Source organism: Phaseolus vulgaris, chromosome 5 (assembly GCF_000499845.2).
Source record: "Phaseolus vulgaris cultivar G19833 chromosome 5, P. vulgaris v2.0, whole genome shotgun sequence".
NCBI classification, from domain to species: domain Eukaryota; kingdom Viridiplantae; phylum Streptophyta; class Magnoliopsida; order Fabales; family Fabaceae; genus Phaseolus; species Phaseolus vulgaris.
The window spans coordinates 7,745,839-7,766,947 of record NC_023755.2 but is presented as its reverse complement, the minus strand read 5'-3'; the positions used below and the strand labels follow the sequence as shown (position 1 = coordinate 7,766,947).

Genomic DNA, 21,109 nt, shown 5'->3' with positions numbered 1-21,109 from the left:
GTGGTTGTTGGTGGTGTTGATGTGGTGTTTTACTTGATGATCTGACATCTTGTTTCTATCCATAATTGTTATTATTCCTCCACCCTTGATTAAAAGAGTTAGGGTAAGGATTGTTGCCAAAATTCCCTTGTCGATTTTTGTTTACCATGTAATTGATCTCTTTTTAGAAACTTCGTTGGTAAACACACTGACCAGTTGTATGTCCTCCCCCACATAACTCACAACTTAATTGTTGCGATGACATTGGTGTAACCTCTAAGCTTTGAAGTTGTTGAGGTAGTTTGACAAGCCTCTTTGTAAGAGCACCTAAATCTTGAGTGAGAAGCTTGTTTTGGCCAAACAGTGCATTTTGAGCATTCAAATCCAATACTCCCCTTTTTGAAATCGACTTCCTATACTGATGTAAATTATAGTCATTAAAAGCCATGTTTTCAATATGCAATTTTGTTTCATTCAAGTTTTATCCTTGATTTTTCCTCTTGTTGATGCATCCAACATGAGTTTAGTTTGAGGTTTTAAAACTTCCAAAAAGAAGTTTATCTGTATGTAATCATCAAACCCATGAATTGGACATTTTTAAGTAAGTCCTTAAAATGCTCCCATGCTTCACAAAGTAGTTTATCATCACCTTGCATGAATGTGGCAATCTGAATTGTATCTTTCTTAAGATTAGACTCTAGAAAGAAACGTGCCAATAACATGTCCATCACTGCATCCCAAGGGTTCAAACTATGTTGTGGAAAATAATTTAGCCAAGTTTTAGCTTTCCAGTGAGTGAGAATGGAAAAAGAGCTAAATAAATTGCATCATCTAGTATTTCATGAAGTTTGACCATGTTGCATAACTCAATGAATGTAGACAAATGAGCATGAGGATATTCATGATCTAGTCTAGCAAATTGGTTTTGTTACACCAAAATTAACAATGTTGACTTCATCTCACTATTTGGCTATAATGATTTGGGGCCTAACAATGCGATAGAAATGTCTTATCCCATTATAAGTAGCATAGTTGCCCAAGGTTCTTTGAGGTTGCTCTCTTTCAATTCAATCAACCATGGTTGTTGATTCTTAAAATAGTAGGAGATGGTAGAGGCATATAATTTGACTCTTTCCTTGCTTGCCCATCTAAAATATTTGTCTTCTTTGTTTTGTTGTTGTTTCTCCTAGTTATTTTTTTCAGTTTACGGGTGCACAAGAATTGGTCAGTTGAGTTTTTACCTCGCATAAACAAAATTACAAAGACCAAGGAGTCATAAGTTAGCACAAGATAACAAATATAATAAAAGTTGTAAATTAAGCTAGTAAAAGGATAAAAAAGAATAAAACCTAGTAAGTAAAAAAAAAAATGTGTATTTCCTAGTACTGAGACATAACTCCTCGAAAATGGTGACATAAAACTTGTTACGTCCTTGGAAAGTGTACCGAATCATACAAGTAGTAAAATGAAAAATCCAAGTATCATTTTCCCAACAGACTAACACAATACAATAAAACTATACAATTTCTTACCATCTATACTAACTAAACTATGAAATTTTGATATAAAGGTGACTATGAAATTCTTAAGATTAACTATTATACCAAAATACAAAAAACAAATAAACTAATATGTTGAGTTTGTACAAATAGATTAAAATTGTCGGGGTTAGATTTAACTGAACACGTGTCTCTTGCAATATGATACTCAATCAAATTTTTTTGGCTTTCAACATTAACATCAATCATCAACTTTAACCAAAAGCCTAATTCCTTAGGTGAAAAGAACCTAAATTCCTTTAATAAGCCTCAATGCCTTATGTAACTCAACAAAACAATTTGTGTTAAGCTCAATGATTAAAAGATGACCAATGAAATTATTCCTTGGGTGTTTTACCTCAAGTCAAGATAATGAAAGCATTTTCGAATCACAAACATGAAGTATAGAAGTAAAACACTAATGTTGAAGCACAAGAAGATGATATACCAAAAAATACAAGAGTGTTTAGTGTCGTTACATCTAACCCCAAAAAACTATGTAAGAGGAAGAAAACATCATACAAAAATGAATAAACTAGATTTAAGAGTCATGGAAACGCTAGGGAAGCCTTTTAGTTGTCCACCCACTGTGTGAGAAGCTTCTTCTTCTCCAAAACATGGGTTTGAAAGTCCAATGCACGAACTCTTTCAATGGATCCCCAAATCACTTTTAAAATGACTCATTAAAGCCACACCAAACCTCTCACATTGAGCCTTAGAAAATTCATGCTCAACCTGGTCACACTCAACTTCAAAATTCCCAATCAAGAATGAAATTTTGTTTTTTAAACTCAATTTTTTCTTCCACAATGAACCTTGCTTCCTCTTAAAAAGGATTTTCTTCCTATTTTGTCAGTTCTTCCTCTTTTTCTACAAAAAATATTATATTTCTAGTAATATGTTGAAGTATATAAAGTATTAACCTACTCCTATTTAATTGTTGGATTAATATCAAATTTGATCAAAACAAAACTTCAAGTAAGAGACTCGAAAGATAAATGCCCTAGATATAAATATATAAAGCTTTTAACCTTTGATTCACTCTTTCATTCATCTTAATATACTAAAAATCAATATTACAACATTCATTTTAGATCTTTATAAGCTATTTTAAATTCTTAAAAGAGTACCCTCAAGATTGTTAAAGAATTCTCTCAAAAGTTGTGTCGTGCTGCTTAAATACTTTTGTGTTGCTTCTACTATGTTGTTTTATGATAACGTCTTTTAGTGAGTTGTTGGAGTGTTCCAATTTATATCATTTTTATACTTCAAGATTTGGTTTGGTTAGTGTCCTCACGGTATGATCCAAGGGTAGGGTATGCTCTCTTAATTGTATTCTAGAGTTGTTCTTATGTTGTTTGATGTTTTATGTGATGTGAGTTGATTTTAAGATTGCACATTTTATGGTGACACTTTGTTTATGAGTTTTTGTTTTAGGTAGAATATGGTGAGAAACCCAAAGAAGATTCCCACTAAGTGGTTAAGTAAGTGTGAAAGTTCACTTCTAGATAGCAAAGAGAAATTATATGATAATGATAATGAAAAGGTGCAGAATTAAAGAGCATATAAGGAAAAGAAAGAAGATGGAAATCGAATAGACAAAGATGAACACAGAAACATAAAGGAATAAAAGTATGGTATAATGGCATAAGGAAAAGGAAAGAAAGACAAAAAGGTGAAGAGATTAAGAGATGCTTATGAGGAATCACGCCACTTAAAGGAGGAAGAGACTCCAAGATGAGTGATAAAGAGCCTCCAGTTGAAGTGCACAAACACCCAAGATAAGACCCAAAATCTAGGAGACAAAGCTCACTAAACACTCTTGCAACATTTCTTTTCTATTCAAAATCCAATGTGTGATTTACAATAGGGGAGGCCCACTATTTATAGAGATGAGTACCTTGGAGAGGAAGGGTAGGTGATGCAATCCTAGCTTGCATTGCTATGAGTCTTTTGCTTTGTATTTTAGGATGAAAAATTTGGTGGGATTGGATGGCTAAATGGGTGAAAGAAATTGTGAAGTATTGGTGTATAGAGAATGATAATGAAGCTTAAGAGATGTTAGGCCAACTCCTAAGAAGATTCAAGTAAAACACCAATAGAAGTGCAAACTTGAGAGTGAGAATTTGAAGACAAAGGAGCTAACAACTTGGACAACATTTCTATGTCAATTCAAATCTCATTTACAAGGGGGCTAACACTTGTATTTATAGTGCTATAGGCAGCCAAGGTGCAAGCTTTAACCCTAAAAAAAACTCTTCAGATGGTCTAGTGTTGCATTGTGTTCAAGGAGGCCCGATTGTAACTCTAGCTAAACTCTTTCTTTTTTCTATTTACACCCTACTCTAATTGGCAAAATTGGCCTAAAACATGGCTCAAGATAATGACTGAAATACAAGCCCAAAATAAAGCCTATACTAATTTGTACAAATTTATAAGACTAGGAAATTTGGAAGAAAAAGTTAAAAATTAAGTCTCCATAAAAATAGAATTTTCTAAACTTCTTTTTCTTCCATTCTTCTAGCCATAGCCCTAGTTAAAGGCTCAATATGTGTCCTTCCATATGGTTCTCCATCAGTAGGGGTGTAAATGACTACAAGCTTCTAGAAACTAGGTTAAAAGTGAGCACATGGAGGAGTCTTCTAGAATTTAGGTCAAAGGTGAGCACATGGGCGTGTTTCTATAAGTTAGGTTAAGGTGGACTTTGGCACAAGCCCAATTTATACTAAGTACACCCTAATCTAGCTTATTCTTCTATTTAGACCCCCAAAGTGAGCCCAATTTATTTACAAAAACTTGTCTTTTAAAAAGACAAGAAGAAAAAACATATAATGCATTGGCTTGTTTGTTGTGTCCTTAGTCATCCGCTTGTCGAGATGGTTTGTATTATTATGTGAAGTGTTTGTATAAAGATGTAAAGATAGTTGATTACAATTATTCTATTTGAGACTATATGTAAGATCAATTGTGATTTGAACAAATATAAATGTTGTGTGTGATCTTTCTTTTTCTCTATCTATTTTTATCTTGTTATTGTTAATCATTATCAATCTTTATTACCAAAAATTGCATTCAGTAAAAAAAATAGTTTTTCAAAATCCCTTAAAGAAAAGGTAAATATTTTCAAAATGTTTTCTAAACCAATTCACCACTTGGCTTAGCTTAGTCTTACATTCTTTTCTAAAAATAACATCAAAAGTAAGAAACATGTTAAATCTTAAGGTTACTTGCCATCATTATGGTAAACCTGGACATCCTAGTGTTATGTGTAAACAAAAGGCATTTAATCGAAGCTAATAAGAAAGGACTTAAAAAGAATTTGGATACTAAAATAGATCATAATTCCTATTGCATATACGTTTTACGATGAGAGGTCAAGAACTAAGTTGGTTCCTAGACAGTAGATGCTCGTGACACATGACAAACCCAAAGTCTACATTCTTATAGCTAAAGCAACATCACAAAGGTAAAATAGCCTTCAGAGGCATAGAAAACAGAAAGATTTAAGGTATCAACATGATAAAAGGATAGAATATTATCAAATCTAGAATATCAATTTGCATATGTATGTATAAAAGCAACAAACATAGATGAAGCAAACACAACAAGATCATTAGACACACAAGATATTTTTTCATTAAACCTAAAGGAAGCAACAAATGAAGGAAAATCTACTTTAGATCACATAGGTCATACCCAATAGAGGTATTAGAAGTTCATTTCCTTTCATCCGTAAGAGTAGATCCTTGGTGAGAGAAAGGAAGTTGTGAGAACCAAATCTTTATTCAAAGATTGAGCATCGTTTTTTTGAAAACAAGCAAAATACATAACTAGGAAGGGTTGAATTATGTATTTAAGATCTTTAAAAAATTTCACAAGGCAATATCCAAAAGGAACTTTAAGACTTGATAGACCCATTGTTAAGCATTTTTTTCATAAGAGAGGCTTTTGACAAGGCTCATCGAACACAACTTTCAATTTGACAGATGCGTTGTCAAAAATATTTTTAAAAACTTATTTTCACAAATCTCTCATTCTTCGATAGTTGCATATCAATAATATGCAATTTAAAAAGTTAAGAGTTGAGAGGTATTTACACGAAGTATTTTTGTAGTGATTCATCTAAAAACTCAAACTACGTCTAGTTCTTAATTAACATGATCAAGCTTCAATAGCAAACTAACACTATAAGATACAAGGTAAGTATAATTTGGATCATGATCATGGCCACTCTTGGCTAAACATAAAGTATCATTTGGACCAAACCACTCCTAAATAAGCATAGAGTATTGTTTGAACATGCAGTCACACTTGGCTAAGACTTAAGTAACCCAACCACTGTTGGCCAAACATCTTTGTTTATAGAAAGTGTGTGTTGTAAACGACCACATGTTTGATAATAAAAACAGGGAAGCATCCTAAGATGAATGCAAGATGATAAACACTCTTTTCGGTTGCAAATAAATATAACAATGTTCTTTCTCACAAACTAAAAGCTAAAGGGTTGCTAAAGATTATAAGAGCTTTACTATCGCACTTATTATCGTGAGTTTGGTCAATATTGTCAATCTTTCTTTCTTAAAGAGATATTCTTTATATAGATTTGAAGAATAAAAAAGTTGTTACAAATCCTTTTAAGACAAAAATAGGTAAAAAAATAAGGAAAACTAAAACTGTAAAGAAATTGTACAAGTGATTTTTGTCCTTGTTTTTGAACATAATTAGGCCTTCAATAGACTCTGAACTTAAACCCTAAATTTTCAAACTTTGAAGAAATTATGGCCTAATTTCGCTCTAATCAAGTTAAAAGCCTAATTAAAAGTGTGTAAGCTAAAACAAGCAAAAATAAACTTCAGGAATCTCTTTACAAATTTTTAACACGTCTATCTCAAATTCTCAAAATATAGAATTCATATGTTCACTTTAAAGCCGTGGAAGTATAGAATCCAATGCAACTATAATAAAAAAAATAAAGTGATGTCTATAGAAAATGTTATGGCCAAGCAAACAAATGTCATATGAGCTAAAATTACAAATTAAAACAATTAAAAAAATAACCTAATTATTACTAACGAAAGAAAATGAACTAAAATATAAAAATAATGCAAAAATGGATTGATTAAATTTGAAAAAAGAATGAAAAATGATTAAAAAAACATTTTTTTACAAAATATAAAAATATAACAAATAATATTAAAGAAAATATAAATCTTTAAAAAATTTAAATATTACAAACATTACAATAAATTCTTGATTTTGACAAAAAATTACAGACAAATTTGTGTTTGTCAATAATTTCTTAAAATGAATTTTACAAATAGATAAAATTACTCGACAAATGAAATTACTGATAAATTTTATGGAATAATTTATATTTATCATAATTACTGACCTATTTCTTCGATGAATATAAAAAATAAAAAATAAATATATTTTTTATATATTTTATCAAAATATATCGACAAATCAATATATTCCATAATTGCTCACGAAAATATAATATTATTAATTATTAATAATATTAATATTGATAATAATCATAACAATAATTATGATAATAATAATAACACTGTTAACTATGAATATATAAAAAATAAAAATATTAATTTAATAAATTTAAATAATAATAAAAAATAGTAATAATATCAAACATAATTATGAAAATAAATAATAATAAATTTAATAATAATTTAATATAATTTTAATGTTAATAATTTTATTTTATGTTAATATATATTAAAATAAAAATATTAATATAATAATTCGTATAAGAATAATAAGTAATATAATAACAATAAAAATGATAATAATAATAATTTTCATAATAATAGTAATACTTTAATAATGATGTAATAATAATAATATTAAAAATAAATATGATAAGATTTATAATAATAATATTAATAATTTCCTTATTATTAATAATAATTTATTATAAAATTAAAGCTAATAATTTTATTTTGTACTAATATATATTAAAATGATAGTATTAATTTAATAATAATATTAATAATAACAATAATTTTAATAATTTTAATAATAATAATAATAGTAATAATTTTTTTAGTAAGAATAATATTTAATATTAATATTAATATTAATAATAAAATAACAAGAATAAGAATAATCTGATCGCTAAATTGACTTGTCTATGATTATATATTCTCTAATCCATTGCTGATCGTTCAAATCTTTCCTATTAAAATGTTAATATTTGGTTTTAATAACTTTAATAACAATAATATGTAATAATAAAATATAATAAATATAATAATGAATAATAATAAGTAAGGATTTTGACCAGTAAAATTACTTTTTTTAGTGAAAACTAAAAAAAAGTATTTTCTTTTTGATTAAAAAATTCAAATATTTAAAATTATTTATATTTTTAGTTTTTTATTTTACTTTATTTTAAATTTTGATTTTAATAAAAAAAACGTGAAAACAAAAAAATTTAGACCCTAAAATTTCTTATCTTAGTTGGAGAAAGCAACAAAAAGATGTAAAAGAAAGAAAAAAAATTAAAAAGGAAGAAGGCACGCGAAGTAGCAGTGCTCACTAGCTCACTCCTTCACACTCTTCTTCTCCCAACTCAACAACCTCAGCCATCACTCACACTTCTCTGCCATCTCCAAAATCTTCTTCCAGATCTTCGACGACCTCGCCAACGGCAACGCTCTCTCGAAGCCGCGACGCACCGTCGCACGCCGTCGCTCCCTCTGTCGGGATCCACCGCGCAACAACCTGAGCGAGAGGTGTGTATGGTCTCCTCTTCCTCTGGTCCGGATTGAGATCCTAATTTGACGCTTCCGAAGTTGCATTGCAGTTTTCTCTGAACACTCAGGAACTTCTCGAGTTTGGTTCATCACTACTGATAATTTGATTTGAAGTTGGGATCCGTTTGAAATTTGCAGTTGCGTTTGAGCTTGCTAATTGCTTGTTGATGGAATTGGAATCGAGATGAAACCTTTATTTCACTTTGGAGGTTGGTGATTGAGAATAATTGGCAAGGCAAAGTGGTGATTTTCCGTGTGGAGGAAGAAAACCGTTAACAATTTAAAACGTCACTTCAATTATCTAAGGCAATCGCATGGCATAATTGTGATTCTATTTCAAGGCTTCATTGCATGCCATTTCTTATAAGCATGATATATTTTTTAATAGCATATTTACACACTGGGTTACGAATTGCTACCTCGACTATAAGTTTTGTTATGAAATAGTTATGAAAACTATTAATTGTTATGATGAATCTCCGATTTAATAATTATTTTTTTATTAATATTATTATTTTAAAAATTATTAATTATCAAGTTAAATCTTGAATTTGTTTCATAATTAAAATTTTATAATAATTTCAAAACTAATTAATTATCATACTAAATTTACTTGATAATTAATTTTTTTAAAAATAAATTTAAAATAATTAATTATCATGTTAAATTTTGAATTTACTTGATAATTAGAATTTTTGTTCATTTAATAATTTCAAAATGATTTATTATTAGGGTAAATATTAGATTTATTTTATAATTAAAATTTTCGTTTCAAAATAATTAAACCTCATGTTAAATCTCATATCCACTTGATAATTAAAATTATAATATAAAATAATTTTTAAAATAGTTAAAAATATCAAACACCAAAACAACTTTTATTGTAAGAATTACATTATTTTTTATTTTTTAATGGAAATATGTGGAAATAATGTTAATCCTTATTGAGTCCAAATAAAAAAGTTTTAAAATATTTACTTTATTATTTTTACGGGCATTATTTTTTGGGAAAAATATATATTTTAAAAACTAGATACATTTTTGCACATTCAATTAATTGTAAGTCTTGGGACAGAACGTTGTAGGATGCTAACACTTTTCTTGTGCATAATCAACTCCCAGACTCAAAATTTGATTTCGAGACCTTTTCTTTTTAAAAGGTTTTTCCGTAGTTTTTCACTATTAACTACAATCACAACTCCTTTATTTTTTTCAAAGTTTAATAATCATCACATTGTGATCTCGGTTGCGACACTTTTCATGCAACATCAAATGTATGAATATTCTTTACACAACTTTCTGATATATGACATAACTTATTAGGCCTAGTTTAGGTAGTTTTCTTTTTTCAAACTTTAGTAAAATAAAGAGTCTAATGTGATTGACTATCTTTACATAATTAACATTTCTTTATATCTAGAAAAGTTATTTGTGTGGAGTAGCTTTAGATGTTGTTTCAAGAGATATTGGATGTAGACACTTTATTATGAGATAGAAAAGAAAAACATTTTTTGCAAGCATAGAATAAACATTTATAAGTATTTGGCATGTGCTGTAAAATGCTTTAGACATTTTATCTATCAAAGCAAAAGCTTATCCAATGAAGTAAACATGTTTGTGTCTGTCTAAGTAAAAACTTATCGGACTAAGGAAACACACATGTGTATGTCCAAGCAAAAACTTAGCAGGCAAAGTATATAAGAAAAACACTTGCGTATGTTCGGATACACAAAACACTTGTGTCTGACAAGACTTGATGCTTATAAAATCATATTTTTTTACTTTGTATTTAAGCACATAGTCAAAATCAAATATAGGGTATGTTGAACTTATACCTAACTGTTGGAGATCCCATATCAACTAGAGATTAGGATATTTCATTCTTTATAAGTGGGTGCAAACCTCACCTTATAAGCTTGTTTTATGAGGTTGAATTATGCTTAAAATTCACTTCTTAACATGGTATTAGAGTCACTTAAAGCCTATCATAGCGAGAGTTTATTGGGCCTATCGTGCTACCCGTTATCGGGTCATTATCGGACCACTCATAACATATATTTCCATGCACGAGTTGCTAGCCTTGGCGTGAGGGGGTGTGTTGGAGATCCCACATCGACTAGAGATTAGGATATTTCATTCTTTATATGTGGGTGCAAACCTCACCTTATAAGCCAGATTTATGAGGTTGAGCTAGGGTTAAAATCCATTTCTTAACACTAACCATCTACATTTGTGTCTCAAATAGCACAAAATAATATTGAAGAAGCTCTAGGGGATGAAGGTTGGATCCTAGCCATGGAGGAGGAGCTCAATCAGTTCATGAGAAATAATGTATGGATGTTGGTTCCTCAACAAAATGTGATTGAAACACGATGGGTCTTTCACAACAGCTCGATGAGGAAGGGAAAATAGTAATAAATAAAGTTAAATTGGTAGCACAATGAGCAAAAAGGTATAGACTATGAAACATTTGCTTTGATTGCATGATGGGAAGAAATAAGGATTTTATTATCCTTTGGTGCTTAAAAATTATAAAGATTTTTCAAATAGACATTTGATAGGTGTCATTTAACAGTCACATTAAAAAGAGATTCCAGCGTAGTTTTTCTAACACGGTTATAGACTATCTAACGCCAAAGAAATGATAGTATAGAAGTGGTCGGAAGACCCCAAATCGTCTCACAATGAACCCAATAGTAAAATTAGCAAATCAGTTTTTATAATATATCTACAAACAAGAAAAGTTAACAATAACAATAAAGATAAAAGGGGAGTTGAGATTGTTGTGCAGAAAAATAAATTAGAGATTATAAAACAGTAAAAAATGTAGGTTGACTTACAAGTTCCTCCACCAATAAACTCTTCACAAATTATCTAAATATTAACACCCTTCAATTTTCACACAGGGATAAACCAAATCAAGCATGCGTTAATCCAATTTAACATAAACTTATCAGCAAAACACACGTATACTCATGTATTCAATACCCCACCTGTATACATGCATGTACTCATGGGATGTTTCTCTCCTATCTATTGAATCATTTATGTGAATTAATTTTTAGATGTTTTCATTTATGTGACACTTTACTTTAAGATTGAGATTTTAGGAGTTAATGGTGATGACCTTAGGAAAATTCTCATTGGACACTAACTTAACCAAGTGGTTAAGTAGGTGTGAAGGTGCATTTCACAAAGGCAAAGATAAAAAGACATTGTATGGTGACATATATGCAATTGCCGAAATAAAGAAGAAAACTAGGAAACATTAATGGAAAGGAAACATGAAGGAAAATGGAAGAAGGAAACTTATGGAAAATGGAGTGGGTGATCACGCCACTTGGTGGGTGGTAACCACCAAGATAAGTGCTAGGCCACCACTTGAGAGTTTCTTTCTCATCAAGATAAGACCAAAAGGAAGAGGAGACAATACTCACTCAAGATCTCACAATATTTGTACAGAGTAACTTTTCTATTCAATTTCAACATGTAATGGGTAGGCCTCCTATTTATAGGTGAAGGAGTCTTGGAAAACAAGCAAGAGGGGTAGGATAGGAAAAAGGAAAAAATGGGAAGTCTTAGGATTTGACTAAGTCAAAATCGCATCCTAGGCTTGTCCTTCTAGAAACTAGGTCAATTTGTCTTCCTAAAAGGCTAGGAACAAGCTAAAATGATATTTACACCCCCTATTATGCTAAAGGAACCTTATTCTAGCCTATCTTTGCAATTTGGACCCCAAAAGTGAGCTCAATTTATTTACAACTTGTTTTATTCTTTAAGAAGACCAACAAGAAGAACATTAGATGCCACTACAAAAAACAGTGTAAAAAATGGCGATTTTATTATGGCAGTTATTAATAACCGCCACAAATTTCAATATAATACGTAATTTGACTAACCGCCACAATTATCTTTCAAAATATATCATTTTTAACTGTCACAATTATCCTTCAAAATAAAAGTTCCCCAGTTTCTTTCCCTCCATACACCATTTCTCATTATTCCTTTTTTTTTAAAAAAACTTGCTTTCACTTGGAAATTGAATTTTTTTTTTTGAAAACTTACTTTCCCTTGGAAAATATTTTTTTTTAAAATTTGCTTTCAGTTTGGAAACCAAACCCTAATGCCTCTTCCCTCTCTCTGTTCCACACCCCTAACGCCCATTCCCTCTCTCTGCTCCACACCCCTAATGCCTCTTCCCTTTCTCTGCTCCACACGAAACCCTAACGTCTCTTCCCTCTCTCTGCACCACATGAAACCCTAACGCCTCTTTCCTCTCTCTACTAATGAAACCAAAAATCCCTAACGTTGCCTCCACACAAAACCCTACTCTGACCTTCACGAAACCCAACAACACATGCTAGAAGAATTTCTACCTTTAATGTAAATGATTTCAAATTTAGAACTGAAAGTCGAGAACATGACTTAAAAACCCAAAACTATGGAGTGTTCTTAACTTCTTCAACATCATTTGTTGCAAGTGGTGTGGATCAAAATATTAGACAAGCAGATTTGGCATATTATGGCAAATTAGAAGATATAATTGAGCTTAATTATTATGGTCATTTTAAGGTTACCTTGTTCAAATGTAAATGGGCTGACACCACAAGGGACTGGGGGTTGAGGAAGGATCATTGGGGTTTCACTTGTATTAATTTTTGAAGGTTAATTCACACGGGAGATCGTGAGGAGCATGATCCATACATTGAAGCTTAACAAGCTGAAATGGTATATTATATAGATGATGAGGTGAATAAGGCATGGTCAATTGTTGTCCATTTGAAACCATGATACTTCTATGATATGGGAGAAGGAGATGGTGAAGTTTGTGAAGTAGAACCGTGTCCACAACAAGACTTAAATGAATTTTTCAGCAACTCTGACCAATTCGCATCATTTAGGGAGGATGGAGATGATGAATTACTAAATGAGGACAACAATGATGATGAACTTCATGAAAATGACTCAATGTCAGAGTAATAATAACCTTGGTTCAACTGCACTATTAATATGTTCATTCATCTACTATGTGCATGTATGAAGCTTTTAATATATCTTCACTTTTAATATATCTTCAAATTTTAATTATGTTGTTGATTACTTCATTTTTATGTGCAGGTATGCCTAAACCTAAAAGGATCAAGAACTTGCTTAAGTCAGTTGCTGGTTCAGACAAATCTGTAGCCAACTATGTAAACATTAATGATATGCCTTCTGATACACAAGACCAGTCAAGAACTACTTCCGCAAGTCCATTTGGATCTCCACTACCACAAGCTTCTCAATCTATTCATCAACAAACCTCACAACCTACACAACCACAAACTTCACAAGTTCCACAACCATAGACTGAATCTAAAAATCATGAATTATATGAATTTGTACTTCTAGCAACTTCTGAATCTGCACCAGCACAACCAACTTCTGAGTCTGAACCTGAAAGAGTGCAACCAAGAAAATCAAGGCAATCAAACCACTATTGGTTTGTTGATGCTATAGGTAAAATCTTTTGTTTTTTTTTTTCCTTTACATGTAATAAGTTTCACTGCACATAAAATAATGTATTTGGACTTTTATAGATGGGGAAGGAGTTAGTCAAAAACTAAAGGTGAAGGTTAGGGATGCTCATAACTTACCTAACGGATTACGTGTGGTGGTGAACTATGATGACAATTTTCAACCAATTGGATAAGCATTTGGTTTACTTGCTGGAGTTCGTGGATAGCTAGCAACAAATCATGTATTGTTCCCTATTAGTTTTGAAAAGTGGTCAACTTTGCCAGATACTTACAAGGATTCAGTGTGGGAGAGTGCACTAAAGGTAATATAACTTACATTGAAATAACTTTAATTTATTCAATACATTTGGACTAACTTCTTTCCTTTTTTTGAAGTCTCGATTTTGTTTCAAAGTAAATGAAGATTTGGCTAAAAGAGATGTTATGTTTAAAATTGGGAAACTGTGGAGGGAATACAGATGCAAGCTTTGGAATGAGTTTTATGACCCACTTATGAGCATAAGTGACCTCATCAAGAATGTTCCAGCTGGATTAAACATGGAACAATGGGTTGTTTTTGTTGATTATCGTTTGAGGCCTTCTACAGTGGTATGGTAAACTCTGTTTTTTATATTATTAATAAGCTTACTTTACGTTTACACAAAACTGATTTCATTTTCACTTTGTAGAACATGTGTAATAGAAATAGAGATATAAGGAAGAGACAACTTATTCCACACACTGGTGGTGTTATGTCTTTGTTAAGAAGAATAAATAATTTGGTATTTGTTTGCTTATATTGTGCTCTCTATTTTAATATATTACAATTTCTGCCACATTATACTTATATTATTATTGTTGAACATATAGAAAATTGAGACTGGTAAAATATTGGACAAGCTGAAATGTGGAAGATCACACATAAGAGGGAAAATGGCACATATGTGAATGATGAGGTGTTGGAAATTGGGGTAAGTGTTTGGACTGCTTTGATGATGATGTATTGATCATGATGATATATTGGACTGCTTTAATGATGATGTATTGATCATAGAAATATATTGAACTGCTTTGATGATGATGTATTGATCATGATGATATATTGGACTACTTTGATGATGATGTATTGATCATGATGATATACTGGACTACTTGCATAATATATTCTAACAAGTATATGTTGTTCTTTTGATTATTTTCAATTTTATCCAGGAAAAAATTAATGAACTAATGTTGACAAATCCAAAAGGTGGTTCGGATATATCTCCAGAAGATCCAATTGGTGTCATATTTGGTAAGGAGCATCCGGGTCGAGTTAGAGGGCTATCATATGGTGCTTGTCCCAGCCTTGCTTTCAAAGGATCCACAACAAGGCTAAGTGGTATGAACCATGCTTCCTCTAGTTCAACTTCGTCAAATGTGGAGGATAAGGTAACTCAAATGGAAAAAGAGCTTGCAACTGTGAAAAATGAAATGAACACTTTGCTTGCATATATTGCTTCAAGAAAAGATGTTCCAGAACATTTTGCTGCAATGGCAGCTAATTCGGTTCATGCATCCACCAATTATTTGTGTCTTTTATTTTATAATTATAAACATACAAATTCATTAACTTAAAATTATTTATTTCAGACATCAGATTATGGATGTGGTGCTCCATCACCTAATCAAGTAATAGGATCAAGTGCTGGAAGCAAAACTGATTAGGGTTGTGTGTTTTAATTTTAAACTTGATTAGGGATGTATGAACTTTTTATGTGTTTTAATTTTCAATTACATATAAAGTTTTGAACATTATTATGTGTGTTTTAATTTTCAATGAAATGAATGGATGATTATAACTTTATACATCACTTTAGGTTGCTAACTTCTATCCAAGCGTTTCAGCACTTTGATGTTCAGCTCTTCCTTGTCAAAGACTTTTCCCATACCTATCAAGTGATTCACTATGTGTGTGAACCTTTTATGTACATCAAGTATGGTTTCTTCTTGTTTCATCCTGGACACTTCATACTCTTTAATAAGAGCATGCTTCCTTGCTCTTGTGACATCATAAGTTCCTTCATGAGTGACCTCCAAGATGTCCCACATCTCCTTGGGCAAACTGCACTGTGAAATCATGAAAAATTCATTCATATTTAAAGCAGATGTAATAATACTTTTTGCCATAGAATCATATTGAGCTTTCTTGTTTTCACTTTCAAACCATTCAGACCATGCTTTCTTAACATTTTCTTCTTTAACCACATGCATAGGAATAAAAGAACCATTTAAAACAGCATCTCATATACCTATCATAATAGACTGCATAAAGATCTTCATCCTAACTTTTCATAAAGCATAATTCACACCACCAAACAACCTAAACTCAGCTATATTACAAAAATCTTGATTAACTTTCAAGCTCTAACTCTAGATACTAATGTTTGTATTAATGGGGCGTAAAGTTCAAAAGGGGAATTCTCTTCCTCAAAAAACACCTGACAGAACCTATCGTTTATTCTCACTGATTTAGCTGGCCTTACCTCCTCACCCAAAGGGATTCTGATGTGTAACCTCGTGTACTCTAACACCTCTTATGAAATTATTCCCTCATCAACCTCTACAAGTGTGCCTACAAGAGACCCTATACATTCGAAACATTGATTACTCCAAAGAGGTAGCAGGATACCCCTGCAGCGGAACCAGGCTATCTTCTCATATACCACAAAAGAGTCATCCCAGTGGACGATAGAACCAAAAATACCTTCAAACTATTATTTCTTGTCGACAATTAACCTCTCGATTAATCCCTCTTCTTCGCAGGATAAAAACACGTACCCCTCCCCTATATATCTCACCTTCGCTAAATTAAATCCTCCCATAATATAACTCTCCTTAACGGCTTGCACATCCGCTGCCTTCAATAGTTTCCCAATAAAACATCTCTCCAACCAAAAAGACATCTCCACATTGATCTTAAAATGTGGCAAAATGTCGTCTTCTCCCTTTTGATCAGGGCCGGCTTTTCCACCCCTGACGGCTTGAGCATAAGAGCATTGTTGAGTCTTCTGACTTCACACTTTTCGAGTATGAACTTGCTTCTGCAAGGTGTGAATTGGTTTATCTTGCCTTCTATATTTGGGTTTGTTTTCTTGCAACTTCCAAATAGAATCGAGTTGTCTTTCCAAAGCATACTCATCCATTACTCCATGAAATATGACAAACCCAAAACGTTATTTTCTGACGTTTAACTTTCTATAGATGAAGACGTCTAGAACCCTTCCTCGACACTAAAATACCCTCCATAAATCCTTCTCTTAAAACTCATTTAGAAAATTAGTAAAAAAGAAAGCAACATCTACCATCTTCAAATTGCAAAATCTGCTGCGCACAACTCCAAAAACACCTTCACGAAAAACTTCAACGAACTTCGAAATCCCTTAGAAACGTACCCTGTGATCCCCTCATCTCACCTCAAACATAAAATTCTATTTGTTTGGGGTTTATACAATATTTATATATATGTGGCTAGTCTTTTATAACCCTAGTGCCTTTGTTATAATGTTTTAGATATATAGAGGCATGAGCAGTAAGATTATTAGATAAACATAAGCAAAATCATTATTTTTTCCAATCATGTATTATTTCCAAGAATGAAATTTTAATTTTTGTATTACCTCCTCACCACAAAATTATTAGTAAGTAATTATGAATTTGAAGACCAAACCACCTTTTTTGATCATAAGAGCAAGGATTTACATACAAAGACACCACAGAACTAGTAGAAAAAAAAATAAACCAAATTTTTTTTAGTTTAAAACGAAGCGAGTGAAACATAATTCAGCTAACAATATTGAAAGATAAAAAAACAGATATGATTAAGGGAACTTGGTTAGGTGTGACTCCAAGTATTGGGGCGAGTAGGTCAAAATTGAAGTTTCAGAAGACATGTTGAAGAGTGAGTTGGATTTTCAGATCAAAGATAATTTCTATGTGGGGGTGGTTATGACAATCGAATGTGGAAGTTACATATATAAATCAAAATGGAATAAGAAGAAGGAGCATTATCATTATCATTGTTTGTTCAACTTTTTGTTGAAAGAATGTAAACCTAATTTTAACAATATTAAACTGAAAACCTAATGTTTTAGACTACATTTAATCTCTTTTATGTACAATGTCAGTAACTGCGGTTTCCACCAGTAATCCATGGATAATACAAATCCCATTTTTAAAAATCCACATTCAAATTTTAACTTAAACATACAAACCTAGATCCACTAAGTTGCGAATTATGGAGATAGTCCATGAGTTTTTATCCAACTAGCTAAGAATATGAATTTCAGGGACCTAGATCTTGTTTCCATAAAAATATCTCTGATCCTAAACCCTAAAATGACAAGTTATTCTTAAAAGCTTTGAGAGAAAATTAGGTATTGAACTGTGTGATTGAATGGTGATAAATGGATACAGCTAGCAGCAGCAACTTCTTCCTCTGATGAAAACGTCAGGTACTGCACGTGCAGAGTGCTTTCACGTAGTTATTAAGATAAAAACAAGCTTCCACTTCACTCTGATTTTCTCATAACAACAAATCCAAGTGGTGCTTTTCTTTCTTCCCCCACTTTTCTTGCATGCACATCAGTGGTCCCTCAATATTAATGTTGTTCAATCAAAGTCCTGTCAACTGTTATTGGTTTCTTAGAGCCTTCAATTAACTCTTTTCTCTCTTTAAACAAAAATAATTTGATTCATACTAGCCCTTTGATTCTTCAATAGGAATACAACTTTGGCTTTCCCTAATATCACTATCTGTCTGTCACTCACTCTTACAAAATTCTCAAATCCAAAATATCCATAGACAAGGCATAAACTTAACTAGTTATTGTGATTAGGGTCTGTAAATATGTTTTATCATCACTATTTTCAGTTTCTTAGGTTTTATAGATTAAAATAAGAATACTTTGTATTTTCAGGGAGTAAACAGTGGTTTTGTTTTTTTTATTTTTTGATGATGAGATACTGTATGAAACAGTAAGAATGAAACTGAAATATCAAAATTCACTTTTCTAGGATTACACATAATGCATTAATTTTGTAGTGGACATATTCATATATAAGTCATTTTCAAGTCTCAAAGCATGCAAACCACTAGGATCTGTAACTAAAAGACACTCATTTCGACGTTATCTCCTGTCTGTTTGCATTGACGTGTGCATTATGTCTGTCTGTGGCACGCCCTTTTGTGCTTCACATGCATATCCATAGTTTTGGTTTTCTGGTTAACACACTGCTATCAAACAATGGTGTCTGTTTCAGCATCACACCATGATTTGTCATTGTGGTTCACTAATTGAACACCGACTTTTGTTTTTTACTGCATTCTTCTCATCACTCATCATTTTAAGGTGTGTGATTATTTAGGATTATCTTTAGATTTTAGTTGAGATATATACAGGAATATTGTTACATCCTGTATATATTAGCTAGCACTCATTAATTCAAGTTCGTGATGATCTTGAATCAGACTTAGTGGGGGAGGTTTCCTCTCATCCACACTTTTTCTCCAGGAATTTTCTCTTTCCAATTTATGTCCATGTTACATTTTGGACGGTAGAGTTAGAAAGAGCTTTCTATAGCCTTTAATATACCTGTTGTCAGTTTGTGAGAATAATAAATTATTGTGTTGAAGGAGAGGCCAAGAATCATTAAACTAAAGTGTGTCATTTTGTTATTAATTTCTGGGATATCATAGCAGCATAACATCATTGAATGATAAGCACATGGGGAGTGTTAACCTCATATTACACAATATATTGTGTGATGACAAGGTGGGGACAAGTCTAAGCTGTGCAGTCACTATCTGATATTCCATTATAGGGCTAATGTGAGAGATATTATTAAAACAGGAAGATTGCTTCATCAAATAGGTGAGATTGTTATTGCCATTGAAGTGGCTCATAGTGTGATTCAGGCCCAACACACATTAATTCACACATGTCTTCCTTTTGTTCAAGATGACCCTATTTGTTTTTTCATATGCAACAAGTACAATAAACTATAACATTTTAGGTTGTGCAGTATCATTAGAAGCTTCAAGTGACAAGTGGGTAGATGATAGACAAGACCTCAATTATGTGTTGTAGGGAGTGTGTAAAAGTGATGGAAATTGAAAACACAGTAGGAATAGCTAGAAGACAATTCCAAAATGAATATGCTGGTCCTGGAGTTACTATGTTACTATATATCATAAGTGTGACATACTAGGGTACACCCCACTTGTACTATATCAGGAAAAAAAAAACAAAACAAATATTACCCAGATCAAAATTAAGAGTCTAATTCCATGATGCTGTAAAGATAGAATTGGAACATCAAACATGTTGTTACCATTTTAGACTACAGGCACTGAGAATAGTATGTGTGTCTGCCATAGAAGTCTGATTTGAATGGATGTGATATTGCTGCATTTGATGCAATCTTTTGATCTTTCCATTGATCCTCCACTAAATGACTGAATTATGAATTGATTGGACATGCTAATAGTGGAAAGAACATTTTGAGGTGAAAACACTATAATCCTTCTTTAAAAAGCATGGGAGAGGTAAAACTGATGGTGTAGCTTCTATTTGACTAGAATAATGTAAAAAAAAAACATCATGCGTTAACTATGTTTTGGTTTTGTTTTGTTTCATCCTTTATTTTATTCCTGAAAAAGAAAAGGAAGTAAACAGAATCTTGAGTGATTGTAGAAAACCCACAATGGGAATCTGCCAGAGTAATGAAAATGAGTGTCAATTCCAACAACAAAAATTTACGGTCCATTATGAGTGTGGGCCTGATCTTCCCACTACAGCAAATTGGACGCATTTTGCGCCAAACCCCCAATTAAAATTTCAAGAACGAAACAACAGCCAGGATTTGAACTGAAGTCGAAGAAAGAATTAACCATTAGACTAGACAAATTTTTTATCATATTATCATTTTTATTATACTTATTATTAATAGAATTTATACATATTAATATAATTATTATTAATAATAATAAAATAAATTATACTTATATTATTAAATTATTATTAACATTATAATTAATATTATAATTAACATTATAATTAACATTATTATTAATATTATTATAAACATTATTAATATTATTATACATATTATTAATATTAATATTTAATAAATTTAATATTATTTTCATCAATTTAATAAATTTAATTTAACTAATTTATATCATAATTTCAAAAATAAAATAGTTATGACAATATATAAATAAAATAATATTTAAAATAAACAAATATTTTATATAACATTTAAATAATTTAAATAT

The 21,109-nt window shown here is 31.3% G+C and overlaps 1 protein-coding gene, 1 long non-coding RNA gene and 1 pseudogene across 2 annotated transcripts; 2 read left to right on the top strand and 1 right to left on the bottom strand.

Annotated features, from left to right (window-relative positions):
* Positions 1 to 556: 556 nt before the first annotated feature.
* LOC137836287 (small nucleolar RNA R71) lies at positions 557 to 662 on the top strand (annotated as a pseudogene).
* Positions 663 to 7,667: 7,005 nt separating this feature from the next.
* On the top strand, positions 7,668 to 8,762 carry LOC137835060 (uncharacterized). Its single transcript, XR_011085006.1, has 2 exons — positions 7,668 to 8,272; positions 8,344 to 8,762. It is a non-coding gene; the product is annotated as an uncharacterized lncRNA (long non-coding RNA).
* A 6,892-nt stretch (positions 8,763 to 15,654) lies between these two features.
* LOC137833915 (uncharacterized) lies at positions 15,655 to 16,044 on the bottom strand. The gene has a single exon (XM_068641983.1). The coding sequence runs from the start codon at positions 16,042 to 16,044 to the stop codon at positions 15,655 to 15,657; it is 390 nt and encodes a 129-aa protein (XP_068498084.1).
* Between the last annotated feature and the right edge of the window lie 5,065 nt (positions 16,045 to 21,109).